General features: G+C 49.3%; 1 protein-coding gene across 2 annotated transcripts in view; it reads left to right on the forward strand.

Annotated features, from left to right (window-relative positions):
- Positions 1 to 20,152, forward strand: part of ARHGEF12 (Rho guanine nucleotide exchange factor 12) — a 216,996-nt gene that overhangs the window by 95,383 nt on the left and 101,461 nt on the right. For both annotated transcript variants that reach the window (XM_044292558.1, XM_044292557.1), the window contains exons 16-19: positions 5,214 to 5,256; positions 7,575 to 7,680; positions 7,781 to 7,918; positions 13,815 to 13,847. In XM_044292558.1, the coding sequence (XP_044148493.1) occupies positions 5,214 to 5,256; positions 7,575 to 7,680; positions 7,781 to 7,918; positions 13,815 to 13,847 (320 nt within the window). The remainder of the gene's footprint in view (positions 1 to 5,213; positions 5,257 to 7,574; positions 7,681 to 7,780; positions 7,919 to 13,814; positions 13,848 to 20,152) is intronic.

Genomic DNA, 20,152 nt, shown 5'->3' on the forward strand with positions numbered 1-20,152 from the left:
TTCACATGCGGGAAAATATATCTGTGAAGCGGCACTGGATGCTGGGTCGATGGTTGCTCGTGCCTCAGCTCTCACCACTTCGGTCCGCAGGGAGTTATGGCTCAAGGCCTGGAAGGCTGATTCTTCCTCTAAACGCTCTCTCCAAAAGCTTCAGTTTTCTGGGGCTCGGCTTTTCGGGCCGAAACTGGATGTCATAATCTCAGAAGCTACGGGTGGCAAAAGCACCCATCTGCCCCAACCCAAAGCGAAGCGGCCTTTTCAGTCCAGACCTGCGTCTTCACGCTTCCAGTCCTTTCGCCGTTTCTCGGGCACCCGTTCAGTTCCCACCTCCGCGGCGGGACCACCCAACCAGGATCGGCGGAAGGGCCCATCCTTTAAGCCTCAGCAGGCTTGGCGTCCGCGTGCCCAGCAACCTCGCACAGCGCCAAGTAAGCAGCCTTCCGCATGAAGGTTTGTCCCCACCCTCTCAGGTGGGGGGGCGTCTTCTCCTGTTCCAGGACATTTGGCACGCCCACATTCCGGACGCATGGACGCTCGAGGTAGTTTCCTCGGGCTACAAAATAGAATTCAGGTCCCTTCCCCCCCAACCGTTTCTTCCCTTCCCAGCCTCCCAGGGATCCCGTCCGGGCCGCGGCTTTCTTGAACGCCGTCCAGTCCTTACTTCTGCGGGGGGTTATTTCTCCGGTACCTCCAGAAGAGCGTTTCACAGGTTTTTATTCCAACCTGTTTGTGGTCCCCAAGAAGGAGGGCGATGTGAGACCGGTGCTGGACCTCAAACTTCTGAATCGCTATCTACGGGTTCAGAGGTTCAGAATGGAATCCCTTCGTTCCGTTGTGGCCTCATTGGTGCAGGGGGAGCACATGGCGTCTTTGGACGTACAAGATGCGTATCTCCACATACCTATTGCTACCATGCACCAACGTTTCCTCCGATTTGCCATCCAGTCGGATCACTTCCAATTCGTCGCGCTGCCATTCGGTCTGGCGACGGCCCCGCGGGTGTTCACGAAGGTTCTGGCACCCCTTCTGGGGATTCTGCGGTCCAGAGGCATTACCCTTCTCCCATACCTGGACGACATCTTAGTCAAAGCCCCGTCAGCGTCGCAATGCGCAGACAGCCTTCGGATTACGATGAGCACGCTCACTCGCTTCGGCTGGATTCTCAACCGAAGGAAGTCATGCCTGTCTCCGACCACTCGGATCAGGTTCCTGGGTATGACGTTGGATTCCGAGGCCGCAGTGGTCCGTCTCCCTCTGGACAAGAGATTGGGCATTCAGAATGCTGTGGTTCTGCTCAACCGGCATCGCAAGGTATCGATTCGCAACTGCATGCGAGTTCTGGGGCTGATGGTGGCCTCATTCGAGGCGGTACCGTTCGCCCAGTTCCACACCAGGGAGTTTCAGCGGCTCATCCTGTCCTCCTGGGACAAGTCCCGGGATTCACTGGACCTCAGGATCTCGCTGCCTCAGCCCGTTCGCGAGGCTCTCGCCTGGTGGATGATTCCGGACCACCTGTCGTCAGGGAAGTCGTTCCTGCCGGTGTCATGGACGGTGATTACGACCGACGCCAGCCTCCGCGGTTGGGGAGGGGTCTTCGGTACTCGGACAGCTCAAGGTGTCTGGTCTCTGTCGGAGTCCAGACTACCCATCAATATCCTGGAGCTCCGGGCCATCTACCTCTCCCTTTGCCATTGGACCACCGATTTGCGGGGCCGTCCGGTCAGGATACAGTCGGACAACGCCACAGCGGTCGCCTACATCAATCACCAGAGGGGGACGCGCAGCGGACCGGTGATGGACGAGGCCGCAAGGATTCTGCAGTGGGCGGAAGCCCATGTCCCGGTGGTCTCGGCGATCTTCATCCCGGGCGTGGACAATTGGACGGCGGATTTCCTCAGCCGAACGACGGTGGACTCGGGGGAGTGGGCTCTCCACCCGGAGGTGTTCGAGGACCTTTGTCTCCAGTGGGGTCGCCCGGAAGTGGACCTAATGGCATCTCGGTTGAACCACAAACTCCCGTGCTTCCTGTCTCGCGCAAGGGATCCGATGGCCTACGACGTGGACGCACTCGTGGCACCGTGGGACGACTTCAGTTTTCTGTATGTATTCCCGCCGCTGCCGCTCCTACCGCGGATTCTTCGCAGAATCAGGATGGAGGGTGTTCAAACGCTCCTAATTGCCCCAGACTGGCCGCGCCGAGCTTGGTACTCGGAGCTCGTTCTGCTCCTGGGGGACGCGCCGTGGCCTCTTCCACTCAGGCCCGACCTGCTCTCACAGGGCCCAGTCTTCCACCAGGGTTTACATACGCTGCGTTTGACGGCGTGGCTATTGAAACCTTCCTGCTGAAGAACAGGGGTTTCTCGGATGCGGTCGTTCGCACGATGATTAGGGCTCGGAAGCCCTCCTCTGCGAGAATCTACTATCGTACGTGGAGGTCGTTCTTGAAATTCTGTGAGGACAGGGACCTCCCCTCTAGGAGGTTTTCCCTCCCTACGGTGTTGGCCTTTCTTCAAGCGGGTTTGGAGCTGGGTCTGGCCCTAAGTTCGCTGAAAGGGCAGGTTTCGGCCCTTTCCATATTTTTCCAGCGTACACTGGCGGTGCTGGGGCCCGTCAAGACCTTCATGCAGGGTGTTGCGCACACCGCGGTTCCATATCGGCCACCGTTACATTCCTGGGACCTGAATTTGGTGCTGGTGGCACTTCAGTCCGAGCCGTTTGAACCCCTGCGGGAAGTCTCCCTCCGCATGTTGTCATGGAAGGTCGCATTCCTGGTTGCCATTACGTCCATCCGTCGGGTTTCGGAACTGGCGGCACTGTCGTGCAAGGAGCCTTTCTTGGTGTTCCATCAGGATAAGGTGGTGCTCCGGACGGTGCCGTCGTTTCTGCCGAAGGTGGTGTCGGCGTTCCATGTCAATGAGGACATTGTCCTCCCCTCGCTTTGCCCTAAACCTTCTCATCCTAGGGAAGTGGCGCTTCATCGTCTGGATGTGGTGCGGGCCTTACGGATCTACCTGGCCGCGGTAGCCTCCTTTCGGCGAGCGGACTCTCTGTTCCTAGTTCCGGAGGGTCCTCGGAAGGGTTTGGCGGCATCCAAGGTGGCGATTGCTCGGTGGATTAGATCGGCCATTCACGAGGCCTACCGCTCCAAAGGCAGGGTTCCTCCGCCTGGCGTCACGGCTCACTCTGCCAGGGCGGTCGGGGCTTCTTGGGCACACTTTCACCACGCTTCGGCGTCTCAATTGTGTAAGGCAGCGACTTGGTCTTCGTTGCACACCTTCACCAAGTTCTACAAGGTGCATTCGTTCGCATCGGCGGATGCTGCTCTTGGCCGTAGGATCTTACAGGCCGCAGTGTAGTGGCTCGACTGTGGAGGTGGAGTCAGCGGTTTTCCCACCCTGGGGACTGCTTTAGGACGTCCCATGGTCCTGTGTCCCCCAATGATATGAGCGAGAAAACGAGATTTTTGTGAACTCACCTTGTAAAATCTCTTTCTCGCTTTATTCATTGGGGGACACAGCACCCACCCATTGTTGTTGGTTTCTACTGAGACCAGTGGTCCAAGTTACCGGTTGGGACTGAGGTCAGGTTCGGTTGTTTGGTTGGACTGTGGTCTTCCTGTTTTGTTTTGTTTCGGTATGTTTCTCCTACTGCTGAAGCACAAACTGATATGCTCTCTCCAGGCTGGAGGGGGTATAGCCTGCAGGGGAGGAGCAAACAGCTTTCAGCCTAGTGTCGCCTCCTAGTGGCAGCAGCAAGCTATACCCCATGGTCCTGTGTCCCCCAATGAATAAAGCGAGAAAGAGATTTTACAAGGTGAGTTCACAAAAATCTCGTTTTTGGGCGGCAACGTATCTATCTTTATGCTATGTTTTCTTCCAGAAAGGGAATACACACAACAAACCATTGTAACGCAATTTTATAATTAGGGCTCATTCAGACGACCGTAGCCATTTTGCCGTCCACAAATTGCAGACCCATAAAACACAGATACCGGCCACTTGCTTTCTGCATTTTGTGGAACGGAGCGGCCAGCCCTGTGATAGAAATGCCTATTCTTGTCTGCCAAAATGAACAAGGATAGGACATGTTCTATTTTTTTTTTTTGCGGGGCCTCTGAACAGAAGTGCGGTCTTTTGCAGCCCCGTTGAAATGAATGGATGCGGACACAAATCTATAATGCAGGGGTCAGCAACCTCCGGCACTCCCGCTGTTGTGAAACTACAATTCCCATCATGCTCCGTTCATTTCTATGAGCAGAACATGTGTGCGTGCTGGGAGTTGTAGTTTGACAACAGCTGGAGTGCCTTAGGTTGCCTACTCTTGCCTTAATGTAATTTAAGTTTTTGAGCCCTTTGCTGGAAGGAAGCGCAGCATATATACAGATAAGGTGGTTTTTAAAGTGGATTTTTGTGGCATCCAAAATCTAGACCCATTTCTGCCGATAGTTATGGCTGACTTTATGGGCGTATTGTACCCATATTTAAAGGGGTTGTCCAGGTTCAGAGCTGAACCTGGACACAACCCGTTCTGCTCTGCATTTACCATGAATGAGTGGCGCATCAGAACTTTCTTAAACTCTGATGCTCCCTCTTGCCTGTGCGATCCAGGAATTTTCTTGAGATCCGGTGACGTACCTGGCTCTCCATGGGTAAGCTAGGCGGAGTCTTCCTCCTAGCAGTGTTCCCAGTGATGTCACTGGCACTAATGGGGCTGTCTTTAGTGCTGCCCTAGCCTGTTTTTACAGGCAAGGGCAGCGCTAAAGACCGCCCATTAGAGCCGGTGATGTCATTGGGAATACTGCTAGGCGGACATCAGGTTGTGTCCGGGTTCAGCTCTGAACACGGACAACCCCTTTAAACGTTCCGTATTTTGGGTGTCACTATGGGAACCACCACATAGAGGTTTTATTGTAATATTGTAAAAGCTGTATTTTTCCATTATCCTTTCGGCCCCTGCTTGCCTGCAGATTACCCGTCTGGATCTCCTGAATAGATGACGGTCGATATGTTGTCTACATGGTATTTGATGGCATTAGCACATTTCCAGTATTGTGCGGTGTGCACATGCCAAGAAGCTCATTAACGGATCTGTGACTCTGTGTACAGCTGAATTTCATGCTGCCATCTTGTCTTTTTCCTGATAATTGCCTTTGATACATTTGAGGTTCCCTATGTATATGGTGGATACTGAGGCTCTGAATGTTATTCTTCCAGCACCTTCGAGTTTCTGTTCCAGAAGACCTTGCCGTTGAACTAGGTAAGCTAGTGCAATATATAGAAATGATTCCATTGTGTAGTGGAAAGTTTTGCCACTTTCTGATATACATTGTGCACCAATTCAGCACCGTTTTCAAGATCTCTGCATGTTGTTATCACGATGTTTACTTCTTAAAGGGTATCTGTCAGCAGTTTTGTCCCTATGACACTGGCTGACCTGTTACATGTGCTCTTGGCAGCTGAAGGCATCTGTGTTGGTCCCATGTTCATATGTGCCCGCATTACTGAGAAAAATGAAGTTTTAATATATTCAAATGAGACTCTAGGAGCAACAGGGGCGTCATCGTTACCCCTGGAGGCTCTGCTCTCTGACTTTGGGAGAAGTTAGAAACACTCAGTGTAAACATCACACCTGATCCTGTCAATCAAAATGCAGAGGGCTCATCAGCTGCAGAGAGAGAGAGCAGAGCCTCTAGGTGTAACGGTAACGCCTTTGTTGCTCCTAGAGGCTCATTTGCATATATAAAAAACTAATTTTTCTCTAACGCGGACACATATGAACATGGGACCAGCACAGATGTCTTCAGCTGCCAAGTGCACATGTAACAGGTCAGACAGTGTCATGGGGACAAAACTGTTGACAGATGCCCTTTAAAAAGTAAACATCATGCTAACAGCAAGCAGAGATCTTGAGAACGGTGATGAATTGGTGCTCGATGTATATCAGAAAGTGTCAAATCTTTTCACTACACAAATCTGCTGACAGATGCCCTTCGTGCTTGAGCTAGTCCTGGTCACATAGGACAAAACCCACTTACTGACTCCTGCAGCGATCCGCTATTACTGCGGCGGTAAGCTGTGGGCAGTCGCTCACGTGGAATATGTTAATATGTAGATCTCATCTAAGGGAATAGACAACTTTTTTCTTTTAACACATGGTCGTACTGACTCCTCAAGGCAGGGGACACTTTTTGCAGTTTGACTTATCACAGGGGAAGGAGAGGCGTCTCGTACACACCTTCGGCAGATTTATAATAGAGAATTTAATAGCTGTTTAGATATATGTAATTCGGAAGCAGAGCTGCAGGGAAACTGTGCAGTATTCAAGCCCCTAGCTCTGTTATTGGAGCATCTCCCATGTTAAAGGGAACCTGTCACTTTGAGAATGCAGCCTGTTATAGAGCAGGAGGAGCTGAGCAGATTGACAGAGTTTTATGGGAAAAGATTAAGTCATTGACTTAAATTCCTGATTTAAATCTGGGCTTTGACGTCCAGGAGGCGGTCCTATCAGTGATTGACAGTTCTCTCTGTGTACACGGTCATCGAGGGAAGGCTGTCAATCACTTATAGCTCCGTCTCCTGGACTACAACGCTCAGGATGAACACAGATATAAATATATAAAATACAAGTTTTACTGACTTTTTTCCCGTAAAACTATATATCAATCTGCTCAGCTCCTCCTGCTCTATAACCCGCTGACTGCAGGTCAGACACCGTGTTCCACGTGACAGGTTCCCTTTAAGTACACATTGAAAGGGTATTACAGCATCAGAATATCAATGGCTATCCTCAGCATAGGCCATCGATATCAGATACCCAACAAACAGCGCTTGTAGCCTCCTCAGTTGTTACCTGCATGCCGTCCACGTGGTAGCAGTGCTGCAGGGTAATGGCGGCTCCGTCCCAACCTGCACTGCTGCTATTATGTCCAGCGCTGCGAACAGCTGATCTGTCAGGTCCGCCACAATTAGACCCCGCCACAATCTAATATTGATTGCCTGTCCTGAGGATAGGCCATTCATTTTGTGAAACGAGAATACCCCTTTAATGGAGTTGTCCGCTCCTTAACTACCACTCCGCACCCCTGCTGATCAGCTGTTTCATAGCAGCTCTGACTCCAGGACGTCACAGCCCTGTCCATTGTGTAGTGCCCGGTGCAGATAACTGCAGCAGTGCTTACATTGACTTTAATGGGAGCAGCGCTGCCGTAGCCAGCTTCCTCCACTGCACAATGGACAGAGCTGTGTAGGTCTGGAGCTAGAGCGACTATGGAGCAGCTGATCGGCGGGGTATGGGATGTCTGCCCCCTGCCGTTCACATATCAGTGGCCTATCCTGAGTGGACAACCCCTTTTATACTGGCTTATGAAATTGTCTGTAATCAAGGTTTGGACTTGATTACTGGAATACATCTGCATGCATTAACCCTGACCTTTTAGAAAGGTGATTATATAAAATAATTGGTCTATTTCTGGTGCATCGCCTCTACACGATAGCACGGGACCAGATCTGCATTAACCCCTTCCTCCATAAGCCCCGCAGTTGTGTATAACCAATTGTTTTCATCATTGACTGCAGAAAAAAGGCGTCCAGAATTCATACCAGAAGAATTACTCCGGCAGTATGTCCACACCATGGTGGAGAAGATGTGTCCTGACGTCCAGAAACTTTTAGAGGACTTCAGGTAAATGTTAGCTTTTTACTGTTTATTGATCGCCGAAGAAAAAGAGATCAGGTTCCTTAATAACCTCCTTCTGAAACTGTCCTTGATTTTCGACCTCCAGGCAAAAGCGCAACATGGGTTTAACCTTGGCGGAAAGTGAGTTGGCCAAACTGGATGCAGAACGGGCGCGAGAACGCAACACCCTGGAGAAAGAGAGGCTCTGCGCGGAGCCAATATTACAGAAAATTGAGGAGGTTTTGTAAGTGAAGCTTTTCTGTCTTTTTTATATATTATTTTTTTTTTATGTGATCTCTCTGTTGTCCTGACCAACCCCCAAATCTCCTGTCAAGTGTCTGTTCCAGCCGCCATCTTTAGATGCTAATATATTAAAGGGGTTTTGTCATCATATTGCTAGGATATGCCCCCATTGTCTGATAGGTGCGGGTCCAATGTGGCTACAATGAGAACAGAGTGGGGAAATGAATGCAGGGAACAATGCCCCATAGAAATGAATGGGAGCAGTGGCCGCGCATGCGCGGTGCGCTCCCATTCACTTTTATGGGAACAGCGCTTGGTGGTGGGCGGACCCCGGGAAATCCGGGGTCCTACAGCCACAGCTCTCCCCTTCTCCGTTATCAGTGTAGGTGGGGGTACCAGAGGTGGGACCCCCACCTATCAGACAATGGGGGCATATCCTAGCGTTATGCCCCCATTATATGTAATGGGAATACCCCTTTAAACTCCTATCTGCTAGGTAGAGGTGCCCATTGCAGCCATCCAGATTCCCACTTAGATTTTTCGTAGTGTCCCTCGGAAGTCAGATCTGGAATGTCACCAGATCTTATGGACATCCACATTTTAATTTACACTGCTTTCAATAAAGCTACCTCACTGTGCTTCTCCCCATGCAGTGGGCAATAAGTCTAATGAGGAGTCTCCATAGGAAACCCTTTTGAAGAGGACCTCTCACCACATCATTGCCTTCACATCCTGTAAACGGCTATTGGTACAGAGAGGAGGTGTCATCATGTTACATACAGAGGTAGCTGTCAGTCACTGATAGTCCCTCCCTCCTGTACCGATAGCTGTTCACAGGAGGTGGAAAAAGCAGAGATATAAATGTATAAATTACAGGTTTTACTGAATCTTTTCCTGCAAAATATATATCAATCTACTTGGCTTCTCTTGCTCTCAGATTGCACTGCATTTTGAGGTAATAGAGCAGGCTCTAACAGTGCTGTGCTCCGAGTATTTGGGCTTCACTCAGAATACCAAGATCTGATATTTTAGTTGCTTAAATAACCTCTTATTTCATCAAAGAAAGGTATTTATGGGGTAGTTGCAAAATTAAGACCACTATCACTGAAGACAACTACCTAAAACGTAACTTTTATTAAAGATTATTTAATATGCATCTCTAATAAGGGACCAATGAAAACATGAGCTATTATCAACTAGGCAGACTGCTCTTGCTATAAGATAGGGGCATGGGGCAACATGTATACATTCCTGATGTCTGTCCCTAAAAAGCCCTCACACTATCCTCAGCCCAGAGATGCACCTGAGTGGTAGGAGCACTCTGTCCACGTGCCTTGACTGCCTGTCCTTAGAAAGGCCCTTGCTAATGGTAAAGTATACAATACATAGTCTAACAAGTACCCAAGAAAAAATACATGGTTCTTAGTCTGCACTTAGTATGATATACACTTCGTACATATCGAGAACAGTATAGATATACGGTCCCGATCAATCAAGATATTAAATTACTCGTCCCAACGCGTTTCCCCTTGTAGTATTACAGGTTCGTCAGGGGACATAAGTATCAGATGATGCCAAGCAAAACAAAACAAAAACCAAAACCAAACCAAAAAACTGGAGCACCCTCAACCCAGCACTGGTCTAATTAGACACAAAATACATGTGGCCTCATAATATAGATAAACTTAAATAACATCCTTGGCATTAAGTGGTTAATTAGTAACCAGGCCCTTTGATTATGCCTTTAATTAAAGGGGTTGTCCCACAAAAAATATTTTACAGTTTTCAAACCAGCCCCTGGATCTGAATACTTCTGTATTAGCTACAGAGTTATTTAGTAAAACGTATCTTTATAGTGCACTTAATTTCTTATTTTTATGTCCCGCTCACTGAGGTGGCTGCACATACTCAGCTTCATGTTTCAACTGCCTCTTGAGCTGTGATGGGGAGAGCTGAGACACGCCCCCTGAGCTGTGATGGGGAGAGCTGAGACACGCCCCCTGAGCTGTGATGGGGAGAGCTGAGACACGCCCCCTGAGCTGTGATGGGGAGAGCTGAGACACGCCCCCCTGAGCTGTGATGGGGAGAGCTGAGACACGCCCCCCTGAGCTGTGATGGGGAGAGCTGAGACACGCCCCCCTGAGCTGTGATGGGGAGAGCTGAGACACGCCCCCCTGAGCTGTGATGGGGAGAGCTGAGACACGCCCCCCTGAGCTGTGATGGGGAGAGCTGAGACACGCCCCCCTGAGCTGTGATGGGGAGAGCTGTGACACGCCCCCCTGAGCTGTGATGGGGAGAGCTGTGACACGCCCCCCTGAGCTGTGATGGGGAGAGCTGTGACACGCCCCCCTGAGCTGTGATGGGGAGAGCTGTGACACGCCCCCCTGAGCTGTGATGGGGAGAGCTGTGACACGCCCCCCTGAGCTGTGATGGGGAGAGCTGTGACACGCCCCCCTGAGCTGTGATGGGGAGAGCTGTGACACGCCCCCCTGAGCTGTGATGGGGAGAGCTGTGACACGCCCCCCTGAGCTGTGATGGGGAGAGCTGTGACACGCCCCCCTGAGCTGTGATGGGGAGAGCTGTGACACGCCCCCCTGAGCTGTGATGGGGAGAGCTGTGACACGCCCCCCTGAGCTGTGATGGGGAGAGCTGTGACACGCCCCCCTGAGCTGTGATGGGGAGAGCTGTGACACGCCCCCCTGAGCTGTGATGGGGAGAGCTGTGACACGCCCCCCTGAGCTGTGATGGGGAGAGCTGTGACACGCCCCCCTGAGCTGTGATGGGGAGAGCTGTGACACGCCCCCCTGAGCTGTGATGGGGAGAGCTGTGACACGCCCCCCTGAGCTGTGATGGGGAGAGCTGTGACACGCCCCCCTGAGCTGTGATGGGGAGAGCTGTGACACGCCCCCCTGAGCTGTGATGGGGAGAGCTGTGACACGCCCCCCCGAGCTGTGATGGGGAGAGCTGTGACACGCCCCCCCGAGCTGTGATGGGGAGAGCTGTGACACGCCCCCCCGAGCTGTGATGGGGAGAGCTGTGACACGCCCCCCCGAGCTGTGATGGGGAGAGCTGTGACACGCCCCCCCGAGCTGTGATGGGGAGAGCTGTGACACGCCCCCCCGAGCTGTGATGGGGAGAGCTGTGACACGCCCCCCCGAGCTGTGATGGGGAGAGCTGTGACACGCCCCCCCGAGCTGTGATGGGGAGAGCTGTGACACGCCCCCCCGAGCTGTGATGGGGAGAGCTGTGACACGCCCCCCCGAGCTGTGATGGGGAGAGCTGTGACACGCCCCCCCGAGCTGTGATGGGGAGAGCTGTGACACGCCCCCCCGAGCTGTGATGGGGAGAGCTGTGACACGCCCCCCCGAGCTGTGATGGGGAGAGCTGTGACACGCCCCCCCGAGCTGTGATGGGGAGAGCTGAGACACGCCCCTTGCGCTGTCAGCTTGATATAAATCTAGCAGAGCAATGAATGTGGAGATCTCTGGATCCATGTGAGGTACAGGGCCGGTTCTAGCTTTGTTAGAAAGAGATTGTACTATATGATCTCCTGATTTTCATTTTTTGCATTATTCATGGGATAACTCCTTTAAGTGTAAGACCCACTTTCAAAAATATTCCTCCTGACTGCCACGTATACACTTGGCGGAGATTGTGTGCACTTTCAAAGGAGAGTGATACCTCTGGTGACGGCCTATCTAACGGGAGAGCAAAGGGATAGAGCATTAAAATGTAATGCACCCGATCCTGCTCTCTCCCAGCATCCTCTATTAGGCAGCTTATGGTGATCTCTCCAGACGAATCAGATTGTCCTCCCGTCGCGCCAAAAGGGTGGATTCTACTGAAAATAGTCAGTGAAGTGAAATGAATTGAATGGGGCTGAGCCACACCCAAGTCATTGATAATAGTCATGATATCACTGGGCCTGCAGAAACGGCGAGAAGGCTGCTGTGCTACTGCGGGTGCCGCTGCCTTCTTAACCTTCCTAGCGGTATTCCCGAGCGTGACTCAGGGTTAATTTTCGCTGCCAGGAGCAGTAACCCAGTCACGCTCGGGGTAACATTGAAAAGTTGTCAGTGGAGTCCCCTTACCTTCTCCGCTGTGATCGCAGGCGAGAGCGCCGGCCGGCATCTGACTTCCTGGTTCTGTTCCCTGCGAGCACCTGCGGCGCATGGGAGCGGAACTGGGCGGGAAATTCAAAATGATAAAGTGACACACACACATAAAAGAGGTAATACATTGTAATCTGGGGGATTGCAATGTATCACCTCAGATCTGACAGTTGATCACTGTAAAGTGCCCCTTGCCTGCCATTTTACTGCCATTTGTGCTTATTTATAACATGGCTTCAAAAAAGCGCCACTATACTACAAAAGTGTGTTTGGACCAGTTGAGTGACAGCGACAGTGACACGGAGGTGCTCGCAGAACTGAGCGATAGTGAGTCGTGGGGAGATTTGTCATCTGACACTGATCTGGAAAGTGACAACGGCGATGATCCTGCACCTGACCAAATTTCCATGCAAAAAATTGTACCACTTTTGGTACAAAATTCCTGACATAATCATACCGCCAGGGAGGTTAAACACCTGATTGGCGGGGGTCCCGGGTGTCGGACCTTCGCCGATCAAAAGGTAGAGAACCCCTTTAATGGATCTCACCAGTACAGACCCCTGTAGTGTCGGACTCGTAGAGTGCCATGACTGCTGCCACATGGGTTTGGTTGACTCTGCAAAGAGTGCATGCCTTTCTGGGGCTCCCTGAGACTGAGCGTTTGAGACAGGCCTCCGTTATAGGAAACCGATCATACTACAGCCTCTTGCATGTCAGTGACCAGAGTCCTGAGAAGAGTCCAGCAGTGTCTGGCACATGCGTGGATGGAGTCGTGGCCAGCGCTCCGTACTTCACTGCATGTGCGCCAGATACCACTGGACTCTTCTCATGGTATTTACATACAGTACGCTGTTTTATAACCACAGGTGGACTGGGAACTTAAAGTGGTCCTGGAAAAAAAACTAAAACTAAATGTGGCCCCATGTTGTAGGCGGGTTGAAATAACAGAAGTAGGAGGGGCAGCAATACCATAGTGCAGCACATAATACTGCCACCCTCGCTGCAGTATTCACCTGTATCACATTGTTATGTACTGAGCTGGCGGACATGAGAAGGGCTCAGGCGGCCTCCTGGGAAATCTCCCTGTAGAGTCAATGGCCGGGCCGCCCCTGGTTATAACTTCTAAACACTCCCCTTTGAAAGCTGTCTGTTTCAGCTTTGTGTCTAGTTTCTATAATCCAGTGACAGGTTCACTTTACAATTGCTGTCCTGGTGAGAGACGGTCAAGTCCTTCTCTACAGTGTCTAACTTGGGGTCCACGGATCCGCAAAACACGGACAGCGGCAATGTGTGTTCCGCATTTTTGCAGACCGCACATTGCCGGCACTAAGAGAATATGCCTATTCTTGTCCGCTATTGCGGACAAGAATAGGACATGTTCTATTTTTTTCAGGATCGGAATTGCAGACCCTGAAGTGTAGAAATGTATGGGTCCGCAATTCCGTTCCGCAAAATGCGGAATGGCTTTGCGGATTAGTGAATGGAGCCTTACTCTCATGCACACAAACTCATTTTCTTTTCGTGTCCGTTACTCTGTGTGCATCCCGTTTCCATATGTCCATTCCGCAAAAAAAATATCATTGTCCCCATCACGAACAAGGATAGTACTGTTCTATTAGGGGCCGGCTGTTCCATTCCAAAAAATGCAGAATGCACACTGACATCATCCGTATTTTTTGCGGACAGCAAAATACATACGGCCTTGTGCATGAGCCCTTAGTTGCATTATTCTCAGTACCCTTTTAAATGTGAATATTTATTTTTTTTTCTTTTTTTTTCTTGCAGAATGTCATCGCAGCCCCCTGAAGATGAAAAATTGTAAGTTTCTTGGTGGCTCTCATTAGACACATGCAAGCACGTGGCATCATTACCGTTTGTCATAAAAAGATTTGGCAGCTTTCTTAACAGCATAACGACCCAGGACGAGACTGCTAGTCCTAAATGGCCGGTACTTTGTGCCCCAGGAAGAGCATTCTCGTCCTGCGGTCCTTCCCCCCCCCCCCCCTCCCCATGTGCCCATGTGCGCTGCTGCTATCAGCATCACGGATCCGGCTGTTACTGACAGCCTGATCCGTGCTGCATCCACCAGCATCGGTGATGATGCCGGTGGATTAACCCCTCATATGCCGCGGTCAGCGCTGACCGCAGCATATGGGAGGTTTGCGCTCCCTCTCCTTAGCCATCGGGTCCCCATTTTCCATTAATTCTTGAGGAACATTTAAAGGGTTAACAAAGTTTGTAAAATCAGTTTTGAATACCTTGAGGGGTGTAGTTTCTAAAATGGGGCAATTTTTGGGTGGTTTCTATTATGTAAGCTTCACAAAGTGACTTCAGACCTGAACTGGTCCTTAAAAAGTGGGTTTTAGAAAATTTCTGAAAAATTTCAAGATTTGCTTCTAAACTTCTAAGCCTTGTAACGTCCCCAAAAAAATAAAATGGCATTCCCAAAATGATCCAAACATGAAGTAGACATATGGGGAATGTAAAGTAATAACAATTTTTTGAGTTATTGCTATCTATTATAAAAGTAGAGAAATTTTAAATTTGCAAATTTTTCCAAATTTTTTGTAAATTTTTTTATTTTTTTTTTTTATAAATAAAAATGACATTTATTGACTCAGTTTTGCCACTGTCATGAAGTACAATATGTGATAACAAAACAATCTCAGAATGGCCTGGATAAGTAAAAGCGTTTTAAAGTTATCACCATATAAAGTGACACTGGTCAGATTTGCTAAAAATGGCCTGGTCCTGAAGGTGTTAAGAGTTGTCCAGGATTATAAAAACATGGCTGCTTTATTCCAAAAACAGCCCCACACCTGTCCAGGAGATGTCTGGCCCTGCAGCTCAGCCCCATCGAAATAAATCGGAGCACACACAACCTGTGGTCAGACGTGATGCTGTCTTTGGACGAAAGCGGCCATCTTTTTCTAACCCTGGAGAACCCCTTTAATGGATTTCTCCCAGATCAGGAACTCCTTTTTATTGGTGCAGGCAGAGTGCCGAGGTTAAAGTCTCAGCAGTCATTGGCGCTCCCATTCGATTACCGAGCTGCCTTCTCTGCTTTCAGTCCCCCCTGGACCGGAAGTGTGACATGCACACACATCACCGCTGATGGCCAATCAATGGCCTCAGTGGTGGTGTCGGCAGACAGGGCACATCACCGCTTCCACCGCTCATTGGCAGGTAGTGGTGAGGAGCATGTAGAAGGCACATTATATTTCCGGGGCAGTGGGGACTAGAAATGGAGAAGGGAGGTCAGCACTGGAACTCCACGGACAAGTGAGATTTATTTATTTTTTTAACCCTTGCACTCAGCCTGCACATATGAAAAGAGTACCTAGTCTCCAGGAACAACTATATTGTGCTTGCATGTTTTTTTTTTTTTTTTTTTTGCCACAGTTTTTGTAAAACTTGTAGTCAAATATTCTTTTAATTTTACAAAAGTTTAGGAATCTTTTAAAAGCGTGACCTTTCAGCTGAGCTCTAGATTTGTATTGGCAAATTGAAGTTTCCTTGGTGTTTGTGATGGATTTAAAACGTCTCTCTCTTTCTGGTAAGGGCCCATGCCCACGAACGTAAGGGCTCCGTACCCGTGCTGCGGACCACAAATTGCGGTCCGCAATGCACGGGCATAGATCGCGGGGCAGCCGCATGCGGATCGCGGACCCATTCACTTGAATGGGGTCCACGATCCGCATCCGACGGTCCGCACCGCAAAAAAGTAGTGCATGCACAACTTTTTTAGCCGTGCGGAGGCACGACCAGAAACACCACGGAAGCACTCTGTAGTGCTTCTGTGGTGTTCCGTTCTGTGCTTCCGCACCGCATCTCTGGGTTGCAGACCCATTTAAGTGTATTGCTGACCTGCCGCACGTGGGCCGCAATATGGCCAAGGCGGGGCAACGGCCATGTGCATGAGCCCTAATGCTGGGGTCCCAGGTAGATGTTGTGTGCGGCCAATTACCACCCTGCAAATCTGCACTTGTTTTACCATGAAGTGCTGTGGTTTTGTAATTTGGTTACTGCATAATTTGGCAGTTTCGGTATGCTATTGCTCCATTTTTAAGTCATATGACCTTCTTTTAGGTGATTTAGAACACCTTAGCTGGCTTACAACGCCTAAACCAGACTTAGAAAAAGATGAATGAGATGGGCCCTCCGGCCCTTCCCTGCCCACACCACGTTAATTTTTTTTAGACCTGTCGTGAGCGGGGAAAAGTCGCAGATCTGCGCTGAAATACACCTAATATAGGCCTATAAAGGTTAATAAATGACTCCCAAAGTCTCTTAGGGTACATTCACATCTGCATCAGCCGATCTGACAGCCTGCTCTCTCTGGCAGACAGCACCCTGACGGATTTCACCAGATCTGGCTTTGCCGGATTCTACAGGTCACCTCCAAGTCCAGAGTCCGGTGGTGATCCGGCCACTTTCCTGCATAACTGCTCGGTTTCGGACGGCCAAAAAAAGTTGCACTGCTGCCATTTGTGCCAAATCAGTCTGCCGGATCAAGGATACCGAACATGTGAACGTAGCCTTAAAGGGAGTCTGTCAGCCGTTCTGACCATGCTAAACTGCGGACAGCATTATGTAGGGACGTGGGACAGAAGTATTTACCTTCTGTGTAAGCCAGTGTAGTGTCTCAGTGGCTCAGCTGACATGTCAAAAGGGTGGCATTAACGGGGTTGTTCCAAGATTTAAAGTTATCCTCTATTCAGAGGATAGGAGATAACAAACTGATTGAGATAGACAAGTGCTGTACTCGGCTATCTTCGACAGTCCCATGAAGAATGAATGGAGCGGCAGGGAGCATGATGGGGTGAGGTGATGTGAAATCCCTGTGCCTATCAGGACCCTTAAAGGGTCATTCCCATCTGGGACATTTCATGGCATCTTGCTAGGATATGCTTCCGATGTCAGATAGGCGTGGGTCCCAATTCTGGGACCAGCTCCTTTCTCTAGAAGGGGATTCCCAAAGTGAACAGACAACAGGTACGCCTGCGTGTCCATCTTTCCTTTGTCACTATGGGACTTCCAAAAACAGCTGAATCAGCGCTTGGCTATTTTTGGAACTCCCATACTGGTGAATGGAGAGCATGCCGTGCATGCGCAGTGTGTTCTCCTTCACTTTGGGGGCTCTGTTCTCTAGAAGTATGACCTGCACCTATCTGACATTGATGACATATCCTAGCGGTATACCTTTTATACGTCCCAAATTGGTTCTGTCATCAGATACGTCACAATAAAACCGTGTCACCCGACACGTGCGCTGGACAATCTTCCTAGCTGCCCGCCTTCTTGAGAAAATTGATGTTTTATAACATGCCTTCATGCCACATCCTCACCACTGACTGACGGGGCCAGGCAGTGAAGAGGTAGTCGCGCCTGGACGTGAAGTCTCTCGATCGCATGTGCAGTACAGGGATGGACCGCCACACTATTAATTCATAGATTGTGGCTGCTCAAATATCTCTCCGGTTTCTCCTCTAAATCCGGGGCACGAGCCTCCTTATTATGAAAAGTATCCCTTTAAGTGCCATAGCTCGGTCATAGCCGCAGAGGGAAGCGAGTAGGAGCACACGGCACCATGTCTGGAGCTAGGAATGGTTTATTGCGGTTTGTGTGCCTCGCCATACTCCTCTAAAGAGGACCTGTCCCCTCTCCTGATGTCTAGTTTAGTAATTACTTTCATTTCTTATGTAATAATCTATTCTTATGACTCTGTTATTCCCTTCTTCTATTATTCCTACTACAATGAATTGCCAACTGATTGTTACCATCAGTGGCGTAACTAGTGCTATGGGCCCCAGGGCAAACTTTGAATTGGGCCCCCCCCATCCCCACTATAGGTTTGAATGAGTTGTAGTACAATATTAAATAGAAGAGGTAGATATTACATTTTTTATTGTTACCATATAAAATATATATTCCATTTTGCCCCCTCACTGTATATATTCCATTTTGCCCCCTCACTGTATATATTCCATTTTGCCCCCTCACAGTATATATTCCATTTTGCCCCCTCACTGTATATATTCCATTTTGCCCCCTCACTGTATATATTCCATTTTGCCCCCTCACTGTATATATTCCATTTTGCCCCCTCACTGTATATATTCCATTTTGCCCCCTCACTGTATATATTCCATTTTGCCCCCTCACTGTATATATTCCATTTTGCCCCCTCACTGTATATATTCCATTTTGCCCCCTCACTGTATATATTCCATTTTGCCCCCTCACTGTATATATTCCATTTTGCCCCCTCACTGTATATATTCCATTTTGCCCCCTCACTGTATATATTCCATTTTGCCCCCTCACTGTATATATTCCATTTTGCCCCCTCACTGTATATATTCCATTTTGCCCCCTCTCTCACTGTATATATTCCATTTTGCCCCCTCTCTCACTGTATATATTCCATTTTGCCCCCTCTCACAGTATATATTCCATTTTGCCCCCTCTCTCACTGTATATATTCCATTTTGCCCCCTCTCTCACAGTATATATTCCATTTTGCCCCCTTTTCCACTGTATATATTCCATTTTGCCCCCTTTTCCACTGTATATATTCAATTTTGCCCCCTTTTCCACTGTATATATTCAATTTTGCCCCCTTTTCAACTGTATATATTCGATTTTACCCCCCTCACAGTATATTCCATTTTGCCCCCTTTTCCATTGTATATATTCCATTTTTCCCCTCACAGTATATATTCCATTTTTCCCCTCACAGTATATATTCCATTTTGCCCCCCTTTTCCACTGTATATATTCCATTTTACCCCCCTCACAGTGTATTCCATTTTGCCCCCCTTTCCACTGTATATATTCCATTTTGCCCCCTTTTCCACTGTATATATTCCATTTTGCCCCCCTTTTCCACTGTATATATTCCATTTTGCCCCCTTTTCCACTGTATATATTCCATTTTACCCCCTTTTCCACTGTATATATTCCATTTTGCCCCCCTTTTCCACTGTATATATTTCATTTTACCCCCTCTCTCACAGTATATATTCCATTTTGCCCCCTTTTCCACTGTATATATTCCATTTTACCCCCCCTCACAGTATATTCCATTTTGCCCCCTTTTCCACTGTGTATATTCCATTTTGCCCCCTTTTCCATTGTATATATTCCATATTTCCCCTCTCACAGTATATATTCCATTTTGCCCCCCCTTTTCCACTGTATATTCCATTTTGCCCCACTCTTACAGTATATATTCCATTTTGCCCCACTCTTACAGTATATATTCCATTTTGCCCCCCTTTTCCACTGTATATTCCATTTTGCCCCACTCTTACAGTATATATTCCATTTTGCCCCCCTTTTCCACTGTATATATTCCATTGTATATAATGAATTATTTGCTGCCAGACTGCCAGTACCCCTGCCCTCATATGGCTGGCGCGAGCCCCCCTTTCTGAATCCAGAGTAGTGCCAGGTGCCCCCCCAGTATGAAGCCGGTGTGCACATACATAATAAAATAAAATACTTACCTCAGAGAGGTCCCGACCGGCCATTAAAAGCACTCGCGTGGCTGTGGGCATCCCCCCCCCGCCAGGTCCGGTCGCACCCTCTGCGACCACAATCGTTACGCCCCTGGTTACCATTGTCAAAAGGGTGTGTCCCTGCACAGCCCGTCACTGATTGCACAGGGACACAACCAGCCTACAATTCATTCATAAACTTATAGTAGATCTAACAGAGGAACGGCACGACATAGAGCCGTAAGAATAGATGCTGCACAATAATTTACTAAGACTGATATGCCTGGAGATGCGACGGATCCCCTTTAGCAAAAGTTCGGAGTAGGTGGCCCCCTGCCTCACGCTCTATTTTTTACGACTAGAGATGAGCGAATCGAATCCAACAAAGTGCAATTCGATTTGCCGCGAAGCCGAATTTCCTTGTGCTTCGTGGTAGCGAATAGATTTAACCTGAAAGTGTAAAAAACTAAAAATCATACTTACCTCCTCCATTTGCTCGCGACGAGCCAGCCGCCCCCATCTGGATTGAAGATCTCAGCCGAAGTCCCGTCAAACGTCACCACGGGCCGCGCAAGATCTTCAAACAAGATAGTGCCGGCCTGTCGCGAGCAAATGGAGGCG

The sequence above is a fragment of the Bufo gargarizans genome, chromosome 4 (genome assembly GCF_014858855.1).
Source record: "Bufo gargarizans isolate SCDJY-AF-19 chromosome 4, ASM1485885v1, whole genome shotgun sequence".
Lineage (NCBI taxonomy): Eukaryota > Metazoa > Chordata > Amphibia > Anura > Bufonidae > Bufo > Bufo gargarizans.